Raw genomic sequence first — 21,446 nt, 5'->3', positions numbered from 1 at the left:
AAAGTAACCTTTGTATTTGTTTTTAAAAGTTGATAATATCTGAACTTATTTAAATCACCTGAGCCCCCAAATAACGTCCCCACCAACCAAGCTAAAATTGGCCCATGGGCACAAAATCAAGCCAGCCACAGTCCCTGCCCTGCAGCACACACACCCGAGGCACTGAACAACAAGAAGTCTCTGTTCTCATCCTGAGATTCCTGAAAAATCGGCTAAGGCTTTATGGACTGTGTGTAAAGGGATCACAGGAGGAAAAGATGAGGAAGCCCTCATCACACCAATAAGGAACACACGGGGAGAGGCATTCTGATCCCCAGACACTCCAGAGGTGCTAGCCCAGCCCTGACAGGCCAAGCACGGGCATCAAATGGCCACCACCATGGACACTCCACTTTGGGTGTTGGCCGACAATTCTGGAACTTCCAGGATCTGAAGTATCTCCAAAGCCTGGGCCATTCCTGATACACCAAGGAAGCCAAAGGACCTGCAATATTCTGCTTTGGGACTTGGTTCAGCGTGGACTCACGAGTAGAATGGAGGGAGGGGCGTCACTCAAGAAGTTTGGGGGCTTCCCTGGTGGCGCAGTGGTTGAGAGTCTGCCTGCCAACGCAGGGGACGCGGGTTCGTGCCCCGGTCCGGGAAGAACCCACATGCCGCGGAGCGGCTGGGCCCGTGAGCCATGGCCGCTGAGCCTGCGCGTCCGGAGCCTGTGCTCCACAACGGGAGAGGCCACAGCAGTGAGAGGCCCGTGTACCACGAAAAAAAAAAAAAGAAGTTTGGGACTGGAATCCGTTTCCTTGGATCCAGATTTATAAACAGGGTGAATAGGAGAAAAGTAAAAATCAGAATTTTGAGGTAGGGAACAAAACATCAGCGTATGCCAGAGTAGGAAATTAAGTCATCTCTTTCGGGCAAAAATAAAAACTTCTAGGACAAAGCCATATCTATTGAAACAGTCATGCTTGTGCTTAGTTGGATCTAATCCAAAGGACAATTAGATATTTTACTGATGGGTTTGGTAGAGGTGACCTGCATTTTCTTCATGGTGAATTTAAGCTTCTTTTCAGGGGGAAAAAGTCTGATGAGTGGCAAATTTTTTACAACGCTCCAAATTCCTTCCTGATCTTTGTTAACACATACTGTAACTTATATACATTTATAATTTTGTATTCTACTCTCACTTAATTTTCACATGTGTACATTTCCATGTGATGCCCTGGCATTTTCTATATATCTCTGTGCTCTGAATGATTCCATAGTTATACCATAGTTTGATGAATCATTCTCCAATAATTATTCGGCATTTGAATGGTTTGCAGATTTTTTCTTTAAATACAAGAGCAAAGAACATTTTATGTCCAAATTAATTTCTTTGCCTCTTCTGTTGTCTCTTTTGATAATAATATATGACACATTTTAAAGTCCTTGTTGCACATTGCTATATTATGTTCCAGTCAAGAGGCTGCCATAAACTGCTAGCCTCCAGGCAGAACTCAGCCCCACGCAGGTTTTAATTGGCTCACAGAGCGGGTGCTTTTTGTTTCTTCTTGTTGTCGTCTAATGTCTTAAGTGAGGGCCTGTATGCTCCATTTTGCCACAATCCCCAATATTCAGACTCTCATCCATTTAAATTACCCGCCTGGCCCCTACAAACATTTGAGTTTTCAGTCCCTGAACTATTTCAATTCTCAGAACTACCTGCAAAAAATATTTATTTCTGTATATCTATTCTAACAATTTCCTAGCTGTAATTTTTTTTTTTTTTTTTTTGTGGTACGCGGGCCTCTCACTGTTGTGGCCTCTCCCGTTGTGGAGCACAGGCTCCGGACGCGCAGGCTCAGCAGACATGGCTCACGGGCCCAGCCGCTCCGCGGCATGTGGGATCTTCCCGGACCGGGGCACGAACCCGCGTCCCCTGCATCGGCAGGCGGACTCTCAACCACTGCACCACCAGGCAAGCCCTCCTAGCTGTAATTTGCCTTTTCTGGTTTAATAGGTAAACATTAGCAATCCTTTTAAACTTAAAAAAATTTTTAAGGCAAGCAGGACTCCTAAGCCTTGCGAGGAATGAAAGGAAAAGGGCACTAGGCAAGCTCTAACTAGTAGCCTATCACACCTGAGTTTAGTGTGAAAGTGATAACCAAGGCTCTTCAGTGCTCCGGGTTCTGGCACGTGCACCATGCAGTACCCTCCACAGGCAGATGGTGCCACGCCTATAACATGGATCTGGGTTTATCCAAACCAGTGGGTGCCAGTTAGGGCTAATGAATGACACCTTTGTTCATAAATATGCAGAAGGCCATTGCCCACTATCCATCTTAAAGGGAAAATGTACAATCCTACTTCCCTGGGGAAAAAAAAATCTCTGCAACTGCCTCTTTCCCTTTAAAAATTGTACCTGTATGTATATATTCTTGCATCTTTTCCTAAAGAAAGCAATCTTTATATATGAGAAGGATAAATGCTTAGTCATTTCCTAGGTTACTCAGTCCCACTGTTAGCAGACAAATCTTATTTTAGTTCAAAAATATGCCTATTTTCAGCAGCTTGCTTGATTACACTTATGAAATCAGTCTCCTTAGAGAAACACGGTATGGGAAAAAGAAATTGGACCAGGACACCAAGACCTAGGTTCCAATTCTAGCTCTGCCACTGTGATGAAGGCTGCTGTCTACAGAAACCCATTCTCCCCTCCCTCCAGAGTGATGGAGTTGTAGCTGGGCTACATGCTCAGAACCACACCCTCTACCCTTGGAACTAGGAGAAGCCATGTGATAAGTGCTCCTGATACGATGGTATTTATATTCCTGACAATAAGAATCTTCCAATAAAGCCATTTTCTAACTGGATATAATTCATACTATACAAGTCACTCTTTCACACTTTGTAATTCATTGGTGTTTAGTAATAGTCACAGGCTGTGCAACTCTCACCACTACCGCATTCCAGAATATTTCCATCATCACCCTCTAAAATCTCTACTGGCTCATCTGATCCTGCTCACTCTCCTCTCTCCTCTGCTTCTGGAAGCCACTCCTCTCATTCTGTCCCTATGGATTTGCCTATTCCGGACATTTCACATAAGTGGAATAATACAATACATAGCCTTTTGTGACTGGCTTCCTTCAGTTAGCCTGAAGTTTTCAAGGTTCACCCATGGTGTAGTATGTACCAGTATTTCAAACCTTTTTATTCTGCTGAATACTATTTCATTGTATGGATATGCCACATTTTGTTTATCCACTTATTGGCTGATAAACATTTGGATTGTTTTAACTTTTTGGCTATTATGAACATTTATACACAACTTTTTGTGTGAACATGTTTTCAATTTTCTTGGATGTATACCTAAGAGTAGAATTTCTGTGTCCTATGGTAACTGTTTAACTTTTTAAGAAACTGACAAACTTTTCCACGGTAGCTGTACCATTTTACATTCCCACCAGCAACGTCTGAGGTTTCGAATTTCTCCACATCCTAACTGTGATGGTTAACTTTATGTGTGAACTTGACTGGGTTAAGGGATGCCTACACAGCTGGTGAACACTGTTTCTGGGTGTGTCTGTGAGGATGTTTTTGGTGATTCAATAGACTGAGTAAACAAGGTCCGTCCTCACCAGAGTGTGAGCGTCATCCAGTTGGTTGATGGCCTGAATCAAACAAAAGGGTAGAGGAAGGGTGAATTCTCTCTCTCTTCTTGAGCTGGGACACAGCTTCTTTTACCCTCTGACACTGGAGCTCCTGGTTCTTGGGCCCTGGAACTCTGGGACTTACACCAATGGCCCCTCAGTTCTCAGGCCTCAAGACTCAAACTGAATTATACCACCAGCTTTCCTGCTTCTCCTTCTTGCAGATGGCAGACTGTAGGATTTCTCGGCCTCTGTAATCATTTGAGCCAATTCCTATAACAACTTTCCTCTTTTATATGTCTACATATATCATATTGGTTCTGTTTCTCTGGAGAATTCTGATCAATACACTTACCAATACTTGTTATTTTCTTTTTTTTTTTTTAATTCTAGATATCCTAGTGGACATGAGTGGTATCTCATGTGGTTTTGATTTGCATTTCCCTAGTGACTAATAATGTGCATCCTTTCATGTACCTATTGGTCATTTTCTTTGGAGAAATGTCTCTTCAAATCTTTTGCCCATTTGTAAATTAGGTTGTCTTCATTATTGAGTTGTAAGAGTTCTTAATATATTCTGGACATTACATCCTTATTAGACATATGACTTGCAAATTTTTTCTCCCATCCTGTGGATTATCTTTTCAGTTTTGTGATAGTGTCCTTTGACACACAAAAGTTTTTAATTTTGATGAAGTCCAATTTATTTTTTCTTCGGTTGCTTGTGCTTTGGTGTCATATCTAAGAAACTGTTACCTAGTCAAAATTCACAAAGATTTACACCTATGTTTTCTTCTAAGAGTTTCATACATTTGGATCTTTAATCCATTTTAATTTTTGTATACAGTGTGAGGTAGAGGTCCAAATTCATTCTCTGACATGTGTATATTCAGTTATTCTAGCACCATTTGTTCAAAACACTATTCTTTCTCCATTTTATTGTCTTGGCACCCTTGTAAAAAATCAATTGACCATAGATGTATGTGTTTATTTCTGACTCTCAAGTCTTTTTAATCAATCTGTATGTCTGTCCTTATGCCAGTACCACACTGCCTTGATTACTATAGTTCGTAGTAAGTTTTAAAAGCAGGAAGTGTTGGGGGCTTCCCTGGTGAGACAGTGGTTGAGAGTCTGCCTGCTAATGCAGGGGACACGGGTTTGAGCCCTGGTCTGGGAGGATCCCACATGCCGTGGAGCAACTAGGCCCGTGAGCCACAACTACTGAGCCTGCGCGTCTGGAGCCTGTGCTCCGCAACAAGAGAGGCCGCCATAGTGAGAGGCCCGTGCACTGCAATGAAGAGTGGCCCCCGCTTGCCACAACTAGAAAAAGCCCTTGCACAGAAACAAAGACTCAACACAGCAAAAATAAATTAATTAATTAATAAACTACCCCCAACACCTAAAAAAAAAAAAAAAAAAAGCAGGAAGTGTTTTAAACTTGTTCTTCTTTTTCAAGATTGTTTTGACCATTCTTAGTGCCTTGCATTTCTATATAAATTTTAGGATCACTTTGCCCATTTCTCCAAAGGCGGTAGTAGGAATTTTGATAGGATTTGTGTTGAATCTGTAGATCAATTTGGGGAGTTCTGCCATCTGACATCTGACACATTATTAAGTCTTCTAATCCATGAACACAGAATGCCTTTCCATTTCCTTAATTGCCATCAATAATGTTTTGTAGTTTTCAGTGTGCAAGTCTTATGTCTCTTTAGTTAAATATGTTCCAAAGTATTATATACTTTCTGAGACTATTGTTTACTTAATTTAATTTTCAAACTTTTTATTGCTTAAAATACAACTGATATTTGTATATTGATCCTATATCAATAGGAGTTTAGCTAAGTTGCTAAATTATTAGTTCTAATAGGTTTTAGGTAGATTTTTTATGGTTTTCTATATATAAGATCATTCATCAGCAGATATAGTTTTACTTCTTTCTTTCCAATCTGGATGCCTTTTATTTCATTTTCTTGCCTAATTGTGCTGACTAGAATCTCCAGTACAATGTTGAATAGAAGTGACAAGAGCAGGCATCGTTGTCTTGTTCCTGATCTTAGGGGGAAAGCTCTCTTTCTTTCACTATTAAATATGATATTAGCTATGGGTTCTTCACAGATGTTCTTTTTCAGGTCAAGGAAGCTCCTTTCTATTCCTAGTTTGTTGAATTTTTTTATCATGAAAGGGTGTTGGATTTTGGCTAGTGCTTTTTCTTCATCTATTGAGAATATCATGTAGTTGTTTTTCCTTTATTCTATTAGTATGGTGTATTACATTGACTGACATTCATACGTTGAAGCAGCCCTGCATTCCTGAGATAAATCCCACTTGACTGTGATATATAAACCTTTTTATATTGCTGCTGGATTTGGATTATTACTTCGCTGAAGACTTTCTTCTGTCTATATTCATAAGGGATATTGGTCTGTAGTGTACTTTTCTTGATATGTCTTTGTCCAGTTTTAGTATCAGGATAACAATGCCTTCACAGAATGAGTTAGGAAGCAATTTTGCCTCTTCTATTTTTTTGAAGAGTTTGTGAAGGATTGTGTTAATTCTTCCTTAAATATTTTTTAGAATTCACTAGTGAGGGAAGTTTTTGAATTACTAACTCAATCTCTTTAGTTGTTAAAGGTCTATTCATATTGTCCATTTCTTTTCTTTTCTTTTTTTTTTTGTGTGTGTGGTACGCGGGCCTCTCACTGCTGTGGCCTCTCCCGTTGCGGAGCACAGGCTCCGGACGCGCAGGCTCAGCGGCCATGGCTCATGGGCCCAGCGGCTCCGCGGCATGTGGGATCTTCCCGGACCGGGGCACGAACCCATGTCCCCTGCATCGGCAGGCAGACTCTCAACCACTGCGCCACCAGGGAAGCGCTTGTCTAATTCTTCTTGAGTCAGGTTTCATAGTTTGTGTCTTTCTAGGAATTTGTCCATTTCATTTAGGATATATCACTTGTCACAGAATTGTTTACAGTATTTCCTTATCACCCTTTTTATTTCTGTAAGGTCAACAGTAATGTTCCCTCTTTCATTCCTGATTTAGTAAATTGAGTCTTCTCTCTTATTTTCTTGGCCAAGCTAGCTAAATGTTTTTCAATTTTGTTGATCTTTTCGAAGAATTAACTTTTGGCTTTGTTCATATTCTCTATTGTGCCAAATTTCTGAAGTCTGCTTTACTTAACTGTTAAAAATTGATGTTATAGTTCAACCAACCACCTCAGTAGTTATAGAATTTCCCTTATCTCAATTGTGAAGAGATTTAATATTATAGTTTAAAAAGCAGAAACCTGCTCCATTCATTGCCCTGAGAACTTGGGAAAAACCTTTCTGAGCCTGTTTCCTCATGTCTAAAATGGAAACAGTAACAGAGATGTCTAGAGATGTTAGATTACATGAGAAGGTATACAAGGCACCTTCCTGCCCCAGGGTCGGGTGTTTGAGTGGACACGCAAAGAATGCTAATTGTCTGCTTGACTGTTAAATTACGTGATGCATATAAATATAATACACTAGTGTATTATATACTGTGTTACTAATCTTACCTTCATTCCCCTCCTTTACCCACCCTACCCCCAACTTAAAAGCTCAGCATGGCCTGGATCCCCATCACATCTCAGTGCTGTTTACCGAACAAGACACTGTTCCAGGGTAGCAGGTATCATCAACACCTGAACCTACAGCATAGCCTGCTTTTTTTTCTTAGTTCTTATGATCAAGTAACTTGCAACATGGGTAGGTAAAATGGATCCCTAAAGACTCTGAGTCTCTCAAGGACATCCCCAAACTTCTAGCCCTCATTACATGCACAACAAATATGTGAAGAATAAATGAAAGCACTAGAGGGGGCTATAAGCTAAGGGGTTAGTAAAGACTGTCCATAGCCCAGCTTCCTCTCTAAGACGCTGGCAAGAGGCTACGGTGGCCGAGTAAGTCACCTAACAGATTTGTTAGTGTAGACGGTCCTCAAACTAAGCAGCGAGGTCTTTGTGACACAGCTTAAGAGAGTGTGCCTAGGTATGTAGGTTATTTGGAATACAATACAACAGGTTAAAGTAGGAGAATGAAAGGTGGGGCAAGATTATTTTCGAATATTAGAAGAATTAAAGAGGTAAGAGCCTAAGGGATACCTTTGTGGTTGTAAGATAAAGAGAAGCTAGGGAAGGATCTAAATGTAAAGAAACTTACTGCACAGCATTCTCTGCCAAGATTTTTCTAAAAGTTGCACACAAAATAAATTGCTTAACAGAATGTCTTAAAAAGTGGCACACAGGCAAGTTCTTCAGAACAGTATGACAGATTATGAGAACAAGATCAGGGGGTGGGAGTGGGAACAGAGAAAATGGACCAAAGAAAGGTTTTACTTCTTATACACAGGTTAAAGATGACTGTTCTAATATCAAAATAGTAAGGGGAAAAAAACTTGTTACCCTGACATTTCTTGTCTGTACTCAGTCAAGAAAGTCCAACACTGAAAACAAACAACAACAAAAAAATCATAATTCCGATTTCTTTCAGCTCAGATCCCACCGAGTATATCAAAAAGTCCCAAGGTAGAACCAACAAGGACAAGTCCAATTCCCAGCCAATGCCTGATAGGACGCTTGTGCTTAAAGGATCAGACAAAAGCCATCACCAACAAAAACCGCCAATAAATAATCCCACTTCTACACCAGCTCCTGGCTGTGTACCTCTGATGCTCATGAGTTCAGAAAGAACAATTATTTCTGTTAGTTCTTTGAATGCGGTTTGGGGAAGTAGAATAAAGTAACGGTAATAAAACGAACAGCCAGGAGGAGGAAAGCCAGCATGGAAAACAACAGCTGAAAAGGTTCACACATGCACACGTGTGTGCAAATAAGGATCATCCTATTTCATATATCAAAACGGAGACGCTTTTATAGAATATTGGCTACAAAAAACTAATAAGGATGAACTGCAACACTTTAAAAGGAACAGATATCAGCAGAATCCTTAAACTTGTATTCTATGAGGTAAGTTTATAAATTACATATTACATAGGAAAAACTTCCTGAATTGATAATATTATAGTTGAAAATTTTAAATTCTCTTCATCAGTTTATCACCTTCCAAAAAAAGAATCTTTTGGCTGACAGTTTTCTGTTTCAACTTCCATCCAGGGTTTTGTGTTTTCATACAGGAGAAAACTGATGAGAGTGAGCGTGAGTTTGTATAAAAACTGGTACGTTCTTAGATGCTAAGAGGCAAAAATTAAAATGTGATGTTTAATACATTACTGCAGATCATATGATTGGGAATAGGCTCTTACCTTCTCTCTCAGAACTTGAAACAAGTATAGCAAAAATATCAGACAAATAAGCAGTGGTTCTCAAATAGTCTTAACGTGTGTATATTTACAGGTTCATGAAATATAATAAAAATATAAAAATAATTTTATATTAATTTTATTTAACTTTAATGAATTTTCCCCAACTCTAATATTAAAAACATTAAAAGAACTTAAATTTTAATGGCAAAAGTTACTGTTTTCCTTATCAATTAAAAATTTTTGTTTTATTTTTACATATCTAGCATTTACAACTAAAGTACATTTTTATAAGAACTGGCATCTTGATGTATATAGGTCTGAAAGGATACTTCATCTTTGATTTTTAATTTGAATTAATAAGACCATGATAGATTTTTTTGAATTTTACTTTTAAACCATTTTAGTGTGCTATTATATCTGTTCTAGTACTCTGAGTCACTTTGGTTTTAAAAACCACCTATTTATTTATGGTATCATGTCAAGAATTTCTTAATGTTAAAAAATACTGTATGTATGTGACGACATAACAAACCAGAACAGTTCCGAGATCGGGGAGGGTTCGGATTAGTGTTTACTAAGAGGGCAAGAAGAACTGAACTTTGTACTTCAAAAGGAGATTTTGGTTTTATGAGGTGCTGGTCATATAAGTTGTTTATTTTTATTTCATCAAAGCCTGGCAGGTGTTTGCATTCCAATTTACCTTACAGAGAAGCTTCTTTTCTAAAATTTAGTTTTTAAAATGGGTGATGAATTAATTCCATAGGAAATGACATTTATAAACATTAGTTTTCCTTTGAGATAAAATAATATAAGCCAAACTTTCCAAAGTTAAGGGTGATGCATAATATTACAACTTGTTGTATGTTGCATTTGTAAAGGTTCCCTAAAGTATTAAAATTCAGGCAATTTGTGTAAACTGCAAAAGCAGAAACTGATGTTTGATTAGTAGTATGCTGTGTTAGAATTCTTTTTTGAGGTGTATGTTATACACATAGCAAACTATTATTCAGACTTTGTCATCCTGTATTTTTTAAATAGGAGATGCAGCATCCCAAGTCATTTTTAGTTCAGTTAGCCTACAAAGACTTCATCTCTCTCCCCAAATTCTCTCTTCTAAGCCTTCTTTGTCATCTATGTTCAGTTAAGGTGGAAATGTTTACAGACTTTAGTTGGTAAACTAAAAGTGAACTTAGTTTCCACTGTGCCCTTACACCCACCATTGGCAGTAGCCAAAGCTAGCTTTATAGTCTAACAGGAGAGACCGTGTTCTGCCATGATGAACCATGGCGCTGCTAGTGGAGTTTTTTTCCCCTTTTGATGGTTTTACTTAAGCTACTAAATGGATATACACAAGCAGTTGAGTTTACACTAAAACTATGAAATGGCATTTCCCGTCTATGTCTGTGCCTCTTCCAACTTGGATGTGTGTTTTCTTTTAATCATTTTTCACTTCCTTGTCAATCTCTTATAGTGTTCTAATGATGAGAGGGATTCAAATAAAACTAAATACCTTTGAATATCCCTTCCCCTCTCACACACCGAAGGCTGTGGAGGAACTAGACCATTTCCTGTTGCCAAGACATGCTTAGACACCAGAGTTTTCTTTACTCGGCGGCATGCGATTCCCTGCCTCACCCACACCACCTAATTTAAGAGGGTCCCAACCTCAACCTCTACTGAGAAGTAAAGGTAAACTCTCCTCCCTCCAGGTTTCTTGAGCAGTTTTTTGGCACTTCACCAGTAGCCCTCATTTTTCCATGTGCTGTTGTAAACTTCTTAAGGACAGGGATGATGTCTTGGTGATTTTTGTGCTTCCACCTCAACCCTGGCAGCTAGCCCACTGTCTGGAACAAATCAGGTGTTTAATGTCTGTCAAACTAAATGGAATAAAGGGTTTCTACTAGCAACAGCATTTCTCATGCCTCAGTTGTGTAAGCTGGTTGTTTGTTTGGTTTCCTCTGCAAATATGTATGTTTATCACCCACCCAATAATTTAAATTATTTTTTAAAGTTTTGTTTTCTTTCCTTCAGATACTACCCTATGGCCAATTAGCTCTAGAAAATGTAGTTGCCGCCAATGAAATGATTATCCCAAACTCTGCCCCTGGTTATACTTCGCCAAACTGAAATTTGAGTTTTCTCAATAAATTGGCCATGTCTGAAAAAATATATAAATTGTAAATATTAAGATAAAAATATTATCCAAAATTCAGGTCAATATTTTCTTTAAAAGTTAAACATAAATTTATCATATAGCTCAGCAATTTCACTCATATATTTCTACTCGAGGAATGAAAATATAGGTACAAAGATGTATATGCAAATATTCATAGCAGTGTTATTCATAATAGTCAAAAATTGGAAATAATCCAAATGTCCATCAACTGATGAATAGATAAATAAAACATGATATATCCATACAACAGAATATTATTTAGCAAGAAAGAGAAATGAAGCGCAGATATATGGCTATAACATGGAAGAACTTCAAAAACATGCTTGGTGAAAGAAGCCACATACCAAAGATCACATATTATAATGTTGAGACAAGTAAAATCTATAGAAACAGAAAGCAAATTAATGTTTGCCTGGGACTGAAAGTGAGAAAGGAGAGTGATTACAAATGGGCAAGAGGGGGGACTTCCCTGGTGGCGCAGTGGTTAAGAATCCGCCTGCCAATGCAGGGGACACAGGCTTGAGCCCTGGTCCAGGAAGATCCCACATGCCGCAGAGCAACTAAGCCCGTGTGCCACAACTACTGAGCCTGTGCACCACAACTACTGATCCTGTGCGCCACAACTAATAAAGCCCATCTGCCTAGAGCCCGTGCTCTGCAACAAGAGAAGCCACCACAATGAGAAGGCTGTGCACTGCAACGAAGAGTACCCCCGCTCGCCGCAACTAGAGAAAGCCCATGCGCAGCAACGAAGAACCAATGCAGCCAAAAATTTAAACATAAATAAATAAATATATTTTTTTTTTTTAATGGGCAAGAGGGATCTTTTTGGAGTGTCAGAAATGTTCGAAAGTTGTATTATGGTGATGGTCGCATGACTCAATAAATATACTCAAAATCACTTGATTGTACACTTAAAACAATCTCTTGGTATTTTATGGTATGTCAATTATATCTCAGTAGAGCTGTTTAAAAATAATCTAGTAAGGTACACAATATAATATGAACAGATCTTAAGTGTACAACTCAGTGAATTTTAACATATGTATACACCCATGTAACTAGTACCCAGATCAAGATACAAAACTTTTTTAGCAGGCCAGAGTTTCCTTGTACCCTTTCCTAATCATAATGCACCATCTTCCTCCACAAGAGTGGTTACCATTAACTTGTTCTATATCATCTTGATTCATTTTGTCTATAGTGAAACTACAATGTTTCTTTTGCTCAACATAATGTCTATAATATTCATCAAGGTTGAAGCTGATAGAAGTAGCTCATTCTTTTTTATTGTTGTGGAGTATTCCATTGTATAAATATTCCACAATTTGTTTGTAAATTCTTCTGTTAAAGAACATTTAGGTTGTTTCCAGTTTGGGGCTATTATGAGTAAAGCTGCAATGAACGTTATTTTAGATGTCTGTTGGCAGATGTATGCACTCCTTTTTCTTGGGTACCTAGCTAAGAGTAGAAATGCTGATTCATGAAGAAAGCAAATGTTTAACTAGGGTAAATACTGCCATAAGATTTCCAAACTGTTTAAACAAATTTCCACTCCTACTAACAATGTCTAAAAGTCCCAGCTGTCCCACCTCCTCACCAACAGTTGGTATTGTCAATCTTTCTAATTTTAGCCATTCTGCTAAAATTACATTGTGTACACAGTGTGTAGGAGTATCCTGGCATGGCTCTAATTTGCATTTCCTGGATTAAGAATGAAATTGAGCATATTTGCATAAACTTCCTGACCATCTGGTTATCTTCTCTGATGAAGTGCCTGTTCAAGGTTTTTGTCCATTTTTTAACAGGTTGTCTGTCTTTTTTCTTATTGCTTTATAGAAGTTCTTTATTCTAAACACAAATCTTTTGTCAGACATATGTACTACAAATATTGTTCCCCAATCTGTGGCTTGCATTTTCTCTCTCTTAATGGTGCCTTTGATAAACAAAAGTCCATAATTTTAATGAAGTCCAGTTTATCATTATTTTCTTTCATAGTCTGTATTTTTTATGTTCTGTTTAAGAAATCATTTGTGTATGCCAAGGTCATGAAGCTATTCTCCTATGTTTTCTCCTAGAAACTTTATTGTACTACCTTTCCCAATTGAGTGTTTGATCACTAATCAAATTAATTTTTGTATATGGAGTCACAGTTCATTTATTTCCCATAAAGATATCCACTTGATACAGTACTGTTTATTGATAAGACTATCTTTTCCCACAGGATTGCAGTAGCATTGTGACCATAAATCAGGTGATTATATCATACATGAGTCTGTTTCTGGACTCTATTGTGTTCCATTGTCCCATTTTTTCCTTGGCAAATGCTACTGACTTAATTACTGAACCTTGATAGTAATCTTGAGCTAGGGAAGATTTTAATGCACAATTTGTTGTAGAACTTTGTGAGCTGTTCTTGTAAGAGACAAATGCCAAAAATTAACTATTTCAAGTCCTACATGTCATCAAATACCCATTTTGACGCAGATCATTTTCTTTAATCAGCAAAATGAAAACCTGAATATTTTTCACCACAAAAGGCTTATAAAATCTACAGGATCTCTTTGTGCTAACTGCAGGTAGCTGTTGAAACCGAGAATAAAAATGGCTTACCTGAGTAAGATAAATAGTGTCTTTGAACTTGCGTAATTGATCTGCACTTCGGGGGAGTTTGAAGTGAAGCTCAGCCTGGTGAAGCATTTTATAGTTTCCATCTGTGAAATGCTGTCTATGATGTGCAAATTTGCTTTCGTAAGACCAGTCCTCTTTAGATGAAACCTTTCAAGTAAAGAATAAGAGGTTCAAATTGGGAAGTTAGGAGTGAAACTACTTTTCTCCATACCCCTGACAAACTTGAAAAGTACTACACACTGGAAAAGAGCTCAAGATTTGTTGTGACTCTAACTTCACACATGTTTTTGCCATCATACGTGTTATTAGTGAAAGACTAGCCTTATTCAAACCTAGAAAGTTACATTTTGGTATTGCCATCAAAAGTCTTGTCTCATCAAAACGTTTTTCTTGTTTTTTTAAATATTTGTTATGTGCATTTTAAAAGGTCATTTTATCGAATTAAATAAACTGTCAAAACTGAATAATGAACTGAAATCAACATTCTTTTAAAACTGTCAATTCTTTAACAGTAATAAAATATCACTAGTAAAATGGTAAATGCTTAGCACTTGCTCATTTGCTTCTCAGTGATTACTAAATATATTTGATATATACACATGTTTAATTTTGATATAGTTGAAGATACAAACCAAACAAGATATTTCTTTCCCCTAATAATAAATCTTTTTTTTAACTAACAGAATCTTTATTTTCCTTTGAGAAGCTATCATCAGGTCAAGTAAAAAATAAAAACAAAAAACAAAAATATAAATAAATAAATAAGTAAATAAAAACAAATACCACACAGGTTAGGTTAGTAGTGTCCCTTCTACAGGAGGAAAAAAAAAAAAGCAATAATTCTGGCTTCTAGGCCCTATGATTTAATGAACTGTTAGCATTTGACAAAGATATAAGACAATTGCCGTCTACATCGGAAAATATCAGAGTTTTAAGCCAAGTTACACAGAGACTTTGAAAAAACATATTCCACTCCACCCTCAAAAAACCCTGAAAATTAGAAAGCTTAGTAATCCCTGTTCATAAAATATGACTTAGAATTCTCAGTAATCATGCAATACACAGACCAATCACCTTAAAAGGAAAAAGTTATTCTTTAGGAATTCATTTATACCAAAATATAAGCAACATACATTAGCCATATTTAATGTGGTAGTTTTTCCAAATCATATTTATTTTTTGAAAATGTTACCACCAGACAGTTTAGAGAACCAATTACTTCTATTATTTATTTGAAACAGAGGTATAGTATTTACAGTCATCTTGTACACATTTGAGATGCGCAAACCTTTACCAATAGTCTTCCCTTCTTTCTACGCTTCTTCCTTTTCAAAATCTGAAACACATCTCCTGGCCCCTCAGCCCTCTGGCTGCTAATAGTTTCAATGTATCCCATAACCATAAACCTGATCTGTTATGTGGGAAGCTTTCTACCTTCTGATAGCTAGGGTTTGAAATTCTTGTAAATTTCAGCTATAACAATGTTACCAGAAGGAATTAGAAAGTGTCAGATAAGGCTCTAATTGCTTTAAGAATATTAACTCATTTAATCATCATAACAACCCCATGAGTGGGTACTATTATCACCCTATTTTACAGATGAGAAAACCAGGCACAGAAAGGTTAAGTAATTTGCCCAAGATCCAAAGCTAATTAGTGCAGTCTAGCTTTGTATAAACCATAGGACTAGCATTGCCTATATTAATAGTAACAATAGCTTACATTTTATGGGCTCATCACTATGTGTCAAGAACTGTGCTAAATGTTTCAACGTATTAATTAACTTAATGTTTACACACCATCACATGCACACATGCATACCTGCATGTGCACACACGTACACAAACACTCCTTGAAGTATCTACTACTATTAACCCCAATTTACAGATGAGAACACTGAAATTCAAAAAGAATGAATAATCTTTTCAAGGCAGTATAGCTAGTGTGTGGAAGTTCTAGTATTCAAATCCTGATCTGTTCATTCCAAAACCCAATCTTTCTATTGCTCTATATTGATGATCACCTGTTGAAAATATGATTATTTTGCGAAGAAGTAATGTACCCCAACCAGAGAAAGACATTTTAATATATTTGTTGAATGCATGAAAAAAAAAAGCTCTAAATTAGAATGAAGATTTTACATAACGGTTTTCTTTTCCCAACACCTACTCAAATTCTCACTAAGCAATGTAGTTCGAAAAGAGGCAACAATCAAATCAAGGGTTCATAATAAACAGGACTTATCTTTCCCTATTTTAAAATATAGTGTTTAGTATCTTTGAATGTCATCAGGCATTTCACAAAAACATGGGAATTCCATTATTTTCAAGAGGTGAATAGAAATGCTTATAGATCTTTTTAAAAGGTTTAGCAATTCCTAACACTCATCTTCCTGAAATGTAGTGAAAAGAAAACAGATCAATTCTGGAGTCAGACAATAAGCCTGAATACAGATATGTTACTTACAATCTAGGGACATTGACTGAACTCTCACTACACAGTGCCTTGATTTCCCTCTGGGCCTCAGGGCTGGATTATTGTTAAATGATGTACCTGGTACAGAATATCTGCTCAGTAAATATCTTTGCTTCTTTCATTCCTTCTTTTCCATTCTCAGCACTTGTTCCTACCTGAGTCAGGATACTGAACTGCATCTTCTTTCACTTTGAAACAACAGTGTTCCCAAAAGATTGGGCCCACAATATGGGAGTAATAATAAAACAAGGGGTAGAACTAAGGTTATGGCATTATTTATTAAAGTTAAAAATACAATATAACTTCAATGTAGAAGTATAGTTGTGTTCAGGTGGTGAGATTGAGGAAGATTTTTAAATTCTCTTAAAACATTTTTTGTGGTTACTTCACACAAGTAATGCAGAAGGGGGAAAACTACATGATTATTTCAATAGATGAAGAAAAAGCATTTGACAAATCTAACACCCTTTTATGATACCAGCAGGCAACAAACTAGGAATAAAAGGGCATCTATGAAAATCCTACAGTTAATATCATACTAAATGATAAAAAGCCTTTTTTCCCTAAAAAAAGGAATCTCCCTGAGAAAAGGAGTGAGAAAGGTTATCTGTTCTCACCACTTCTATACTGTACTGGAGGTTCTAACCAGGGCAATTAGGCAAGAAAAGTAAACAAAAGGCATCTAGATTGGAAAGGAAAAAGCAAAGTTACCTCTATCTGCAGATGACATGCTCTTATACATAAAGAATTCACACACACATACCCCAAAAAACAAAAAACCATTAGAGCTAATAAATGAGTTCTACAAGGTTGCAGAATATAAGTTCAATATACAAAAATCAATTGTATATTTAGACACTAGCAATAAACAATCTGAAAATAAAATTAAGAAAATAATTCCATTTACAATAGCACCAAAAAATACTTAGGAATAAATTTAAGCAAAGAAGTACATGACTTATACACTGAAAACTACAAAATAGTACTGAAAGAAATTAAAGATGACATCACATGTTCATGAATCAGAAGACTTAATATTGTTAAGATGGCAATTCTTTGCAAACTGATCTACAGATTCAACACAATCCCCATCAAAATCCCAGCTGACTTTTTTACAGAACCTAACAAGGTGATCCTAAAATTCATATGGAAATGCAAGGCACCCAAAACAGTCAAAACAATCTTGAAAAGAAGAACAAGGTTGGAGAACTGACACTTCCAGCTTTCAAAACTTACTACAACAGTATAATAATGATGACAGTGGATACTAGTATAAAATAGACATACACAATGGAACAGAATTGAGAATCCAGAAATAAACATTAACATTTATGGCTAATTGATTTTTGACAAAAGGGTCAAGAGAATTCAATTAGGGAAAGAATAATGTTTTCAAAAACGGTGTTGGGACAATTGGTTGTCCAAAACTGGACATCTACCTCACATCATACAAAATAATTAACTCAAAATAGACCACGTGAGAGCTAAAACTAAAAGACAGCACAGGAGTAAACTTTTGTGATCTTAAGTTAGGCAATGCCTTCTTAGATACAACACCAAAGTACAAGCAATGAAAGAGGAGATTGATAAGTAGAACTTCAAAATTTTAAATTTTGTGCTTTGGGGACTTCCCTGGTGGCACAGCAGTTAAGACTCCATGCTCGCAATGCAGGGGGCCCAGGTTTGATTCCCTGGTCAGGCAACTAGATGCCACATGCATGCTGCAACTAAGAGTTTCCATGCCACAAATAAGGAGCCCACGTGCCACACTAAGGAGTCCGCCTGCCTCATCTAAGGAGCCCACATGCCGCAACTAAGACCCGCTACAACCAAATAAATAAATAAATAAATAATTTAAAATAAATAAAGAAAGAAAATTTTGTGCTTTAAATGACACTATCGAGTAAGTAAAAAGACAACACACTAATAGGGAGAAAATGTTTGCAAATCATATAGCTATTAAAAAATTACCATCTATATCATGGACATATAGATGGTATGTTTTTTGTAAGCTCTTACAATAAACTCTTACAACCCAATAATAAAAAGACAATCCAATTAAAAAGTAGGCAAAGGATTTTTGCCTACTTTTTATTTCTCCAGATATTTCTCCAAGGAAGATATATAAAGAGCCAACAAGCACATAAAAAGATGTTCAACATGATAGGCCATCAAATAAATACAAATTTCCTGTAAATGTAAATTTCCAGGGAAATGTAAAAAAAAAAACAAAAATGGGGAATAACAAGTGTTGACAAGGATGTGGAGAAATTGAAACCCTCGTGCATTGCTGGTGGGAATGTAAAATGGTGCAGCCACTATGGAAAACAGTTTGGCAATTCCTTGGAATATTAAACATAGAGTTACCATACAACCCAGCAATTCCACTCCTAGGTATATACTTAATAGAATGGAAAACATATGTTCACACAAAAACATGTACACAAATGTTAACAGCAGCATTATTCATAATAGCCAAAAATGGGGAATAACACAAATGTATATTAACTGAAGAACACATAAACAAAATGTGCTTTATCCATTCAATGGAATATTATTCAGCAATATAAAAGAAAGACATACTAATTCATGATACAACATGGATGACCTTTGAGAACTTTATGCTGGGTGAAAGAAGCCAGTCTCAAAAGATCACATATGTTATGATCGCAATTGTAAGAAAGGTACAGAACAGGCAAAAATACAGACACACAGAGCAGATTAGTGGTGCCTAGATCTGGGATGGGAGGGACAGAGAGAGCGAGGAGTGACTCCTAATACAGAGGGTACAGAGTTTCTTTAGGTGATGTAAATATTCTAAAATTAGATCATGGTGATGGCTGCACAGCTCTGTGAAAACCATTAAACTGTACACATTAAATGAGTACATTGTATGGCCAGTGAGTTATGTCTCAATAAAGCTGTTAAAAAAAAGAACACAAGTCTGAAACAGAATCCATCTACAAAACGGAATCTTTAGGAATAGAGAAGGTGAAGTGCCATACTGAAAATCAAACATACCAACATGAAGAAAATGGAAGAGGAGGAGGAAGAAGAGGGGAGAAAATAAAAGGAATGATATGACATGATAACATCAGACAAAGGTTTATTTATCACATTCATTTCTCTTATTGTAGCAAACTATCCAGTTCTGAATATCTGTAAGTAATAAAACAGCTGCAGGACACATAGAAAGTAGTAAGTGAGAGTAATTTTCACATGTGATAATAACTCAGCCTTCAGTAATCACTGGCTTCCATTTAATTTTTGAATACTCTTGAAGGAACATAATTAAAAGCAATATAGAAAAGTTATAATCCCCAGAATGATGACTACAAGAGTTTTAGTACCCCAAAGGTTAAGGATAAAAAGCTCTTTTCTATTACCTTCTTCCTACAATTCCATTTAAATAAGAGGTAGATTTCATTTGACTTTCTGAACCACTGTTAAGGAAGTGACATACACCCATGGCCTACCATTCTGAATCACTGGGAAATCAAAGATGGCTTACCTTTTCTAACGTACTGAAGGAAGGCCAGGACTGATATCCATATTCAGATACAAATCGAGCTTTGGGGAAAATTTTCCAATTCCAGCAATCACCAACATAGTCATAAAAATGTACGTCACCATAATTCGGGTCATATGGGTTTTCAGAGAGCCAGCCTTCTGCAGTGGATTTAGCCCCATTTGTAGGACTGGATGTGATAAAAGGACGAGTCTGGTCTCCCTGAGTTCAGAAATAAAATGGTTTAAAAGATAATCTTTTCACCCAGTACAGTACAGATCACTTACTTCTTTAAAAGTACTATCAAGTCCCAGAAATGCCAAGTAGCTGATAGAAAAATAACAGAGCCACTTACCTTCTTCTGCATTTGACAACCACCAGCACCTGTCTGCTCTTTGCCAATCCTTCATATCCTTTCCTAATGAACTGTAGCTTATTCCTCACAGCAGCTGTTCCTAATTTTTTTCAATCATGTCTTACCTATACTTGACCTTCTACCATCATGGGTAGTATACAGTCTGGTGCTGAATTTCTCAACCTTGGCACTAGTGACATTTGGGGCCTGATAACTTTTGGTTTTGTGTGTATGCTGGGAGTGGGAGAGGTCCTATACATTCTAAGATATTGAGCAGCATACCTGGCTTCTACCTACTAGATGGCAGTAATACCTACCCACCTCCCATGCCACCCACGAAAAAATGTCTACAGACATTGCCAAATGTCCCCTTGTACCTTGGGAACAAAATCACTTCCACCTGAGAAACAAAGGTCTAATGGTTTAGAATGGGCTATTGAGTCAGAGGAACATGAGTTTGAATCTCAAATTAGAACCTTATTGTTTGGGGATAGGTCTAAGCCTCAGTAGTCTTATCTGTAAAATGGAGATAATAATGGTACCTCCTTCATTGGGCTATTGTAAATGGTTAAAAAAAAAATGTGTGGAAGAGATGGCTAAGTGTCCATCAAAATTCATGTTTCCATTTCTGTCCCTAGAAAGTGGCTTGCTAACTATTTGCATCTCTGTGCAGCCACATTCTCACCCTCTTCCCCAGTTTGCACGCAAAGGCCTAAGAGGTGGTGGGGCTGGAAGATGGAAGGAGCCTGGGTCTCTAAAAGGAGGAGAGCTGCCTGCCCATCAGGAGCAGCCATTGTATAGTGTTACTGAGTAAGAAAGAAACTTTTATTATGTAAACCACTGAAACTCTGGTTTCTTTGTTACAGTAGCCAATATATAATTACTTAATCTAGTGTCTAGCACACAGGGAGAACTCAAAATGTTTTAATTATTATTATCTCAATTAATGAACTTACTTCCTATTTCAGTGAGAAGAATCATTCATTTAGCAAGTATCTGTCAAGTGTTTATGGTGGGTCAGGTTTTTCAGCACTGCTGAGAGAGAGAGAGACAGAATCTATGGCATCATCCAGTATTAACGCATCAAATCTCTTTTGAGCATTTACTATGCACCAGGCATACAGTTTCTTCTATATACTGGAGGTTCAGCAGGGAACAAGACAGACATGCCGACTGACCTCTTAAAAGAGCAGACTGAAATCTAGTGGTGGAACCAGATGCTGAGCAAGTAATTGTAAGTGTGATGAATGTTTTAAAGGATAAGTACAGGGCTCCTTGGAAATACAAAACATGTAGAAGGCCAATAAGGCCTCTCTGAGAAATAGATTTTCAGAAAATAATTTTCTCAGCTCTTCTCCATTAGGTCTCACTTTTTCTTGGTATAACCA

The 21,446-nt window shown here is 37.2% G+C and overlaps 1 protein-coding gene across 1 annotated transcript in view; it reads right to left on the bottom strand.

The window, feature by feature from the left end:
* Positions 1-21,446, bottom strand: part of MANBA (mannosidase beta) — a 136,139-nt gene that overhangs the window by 19,392 nt on the left and 95,301 nt on the right. The window contains exons 12-13 of the mRNA XM_082611637.1: positions 19,707-19,925; positions 13,703-13,867 (exon numbers count right to left, since the gene is read on the bottom strand). Coding sequence (XP_082467763.1) covers positions 13,703-13,867; positions 19,707-19,925 — 384 coding nt within the window. The remainder of the gene's footprint in view (positions 1-13,702; positions 13,868-19,706; positions 19,926-21,446) is intronic.

Source organism: Mesoplodon mirus (genome assembly GCF_964341445.2).
Source record: "Mesoplodon mirus genome assembly, chromosome: 2".
NCBI lineage: Eukaryota > Metazoa > Chordata > Mammalia > Artiodactyla > Ziphiidae > Mesoplodon > Mesoplodon mirus.
Note: the sequence above shows the minus strand (reverse complement) of the source record. Positions and strands in the feature narration are given on the sequence as shown.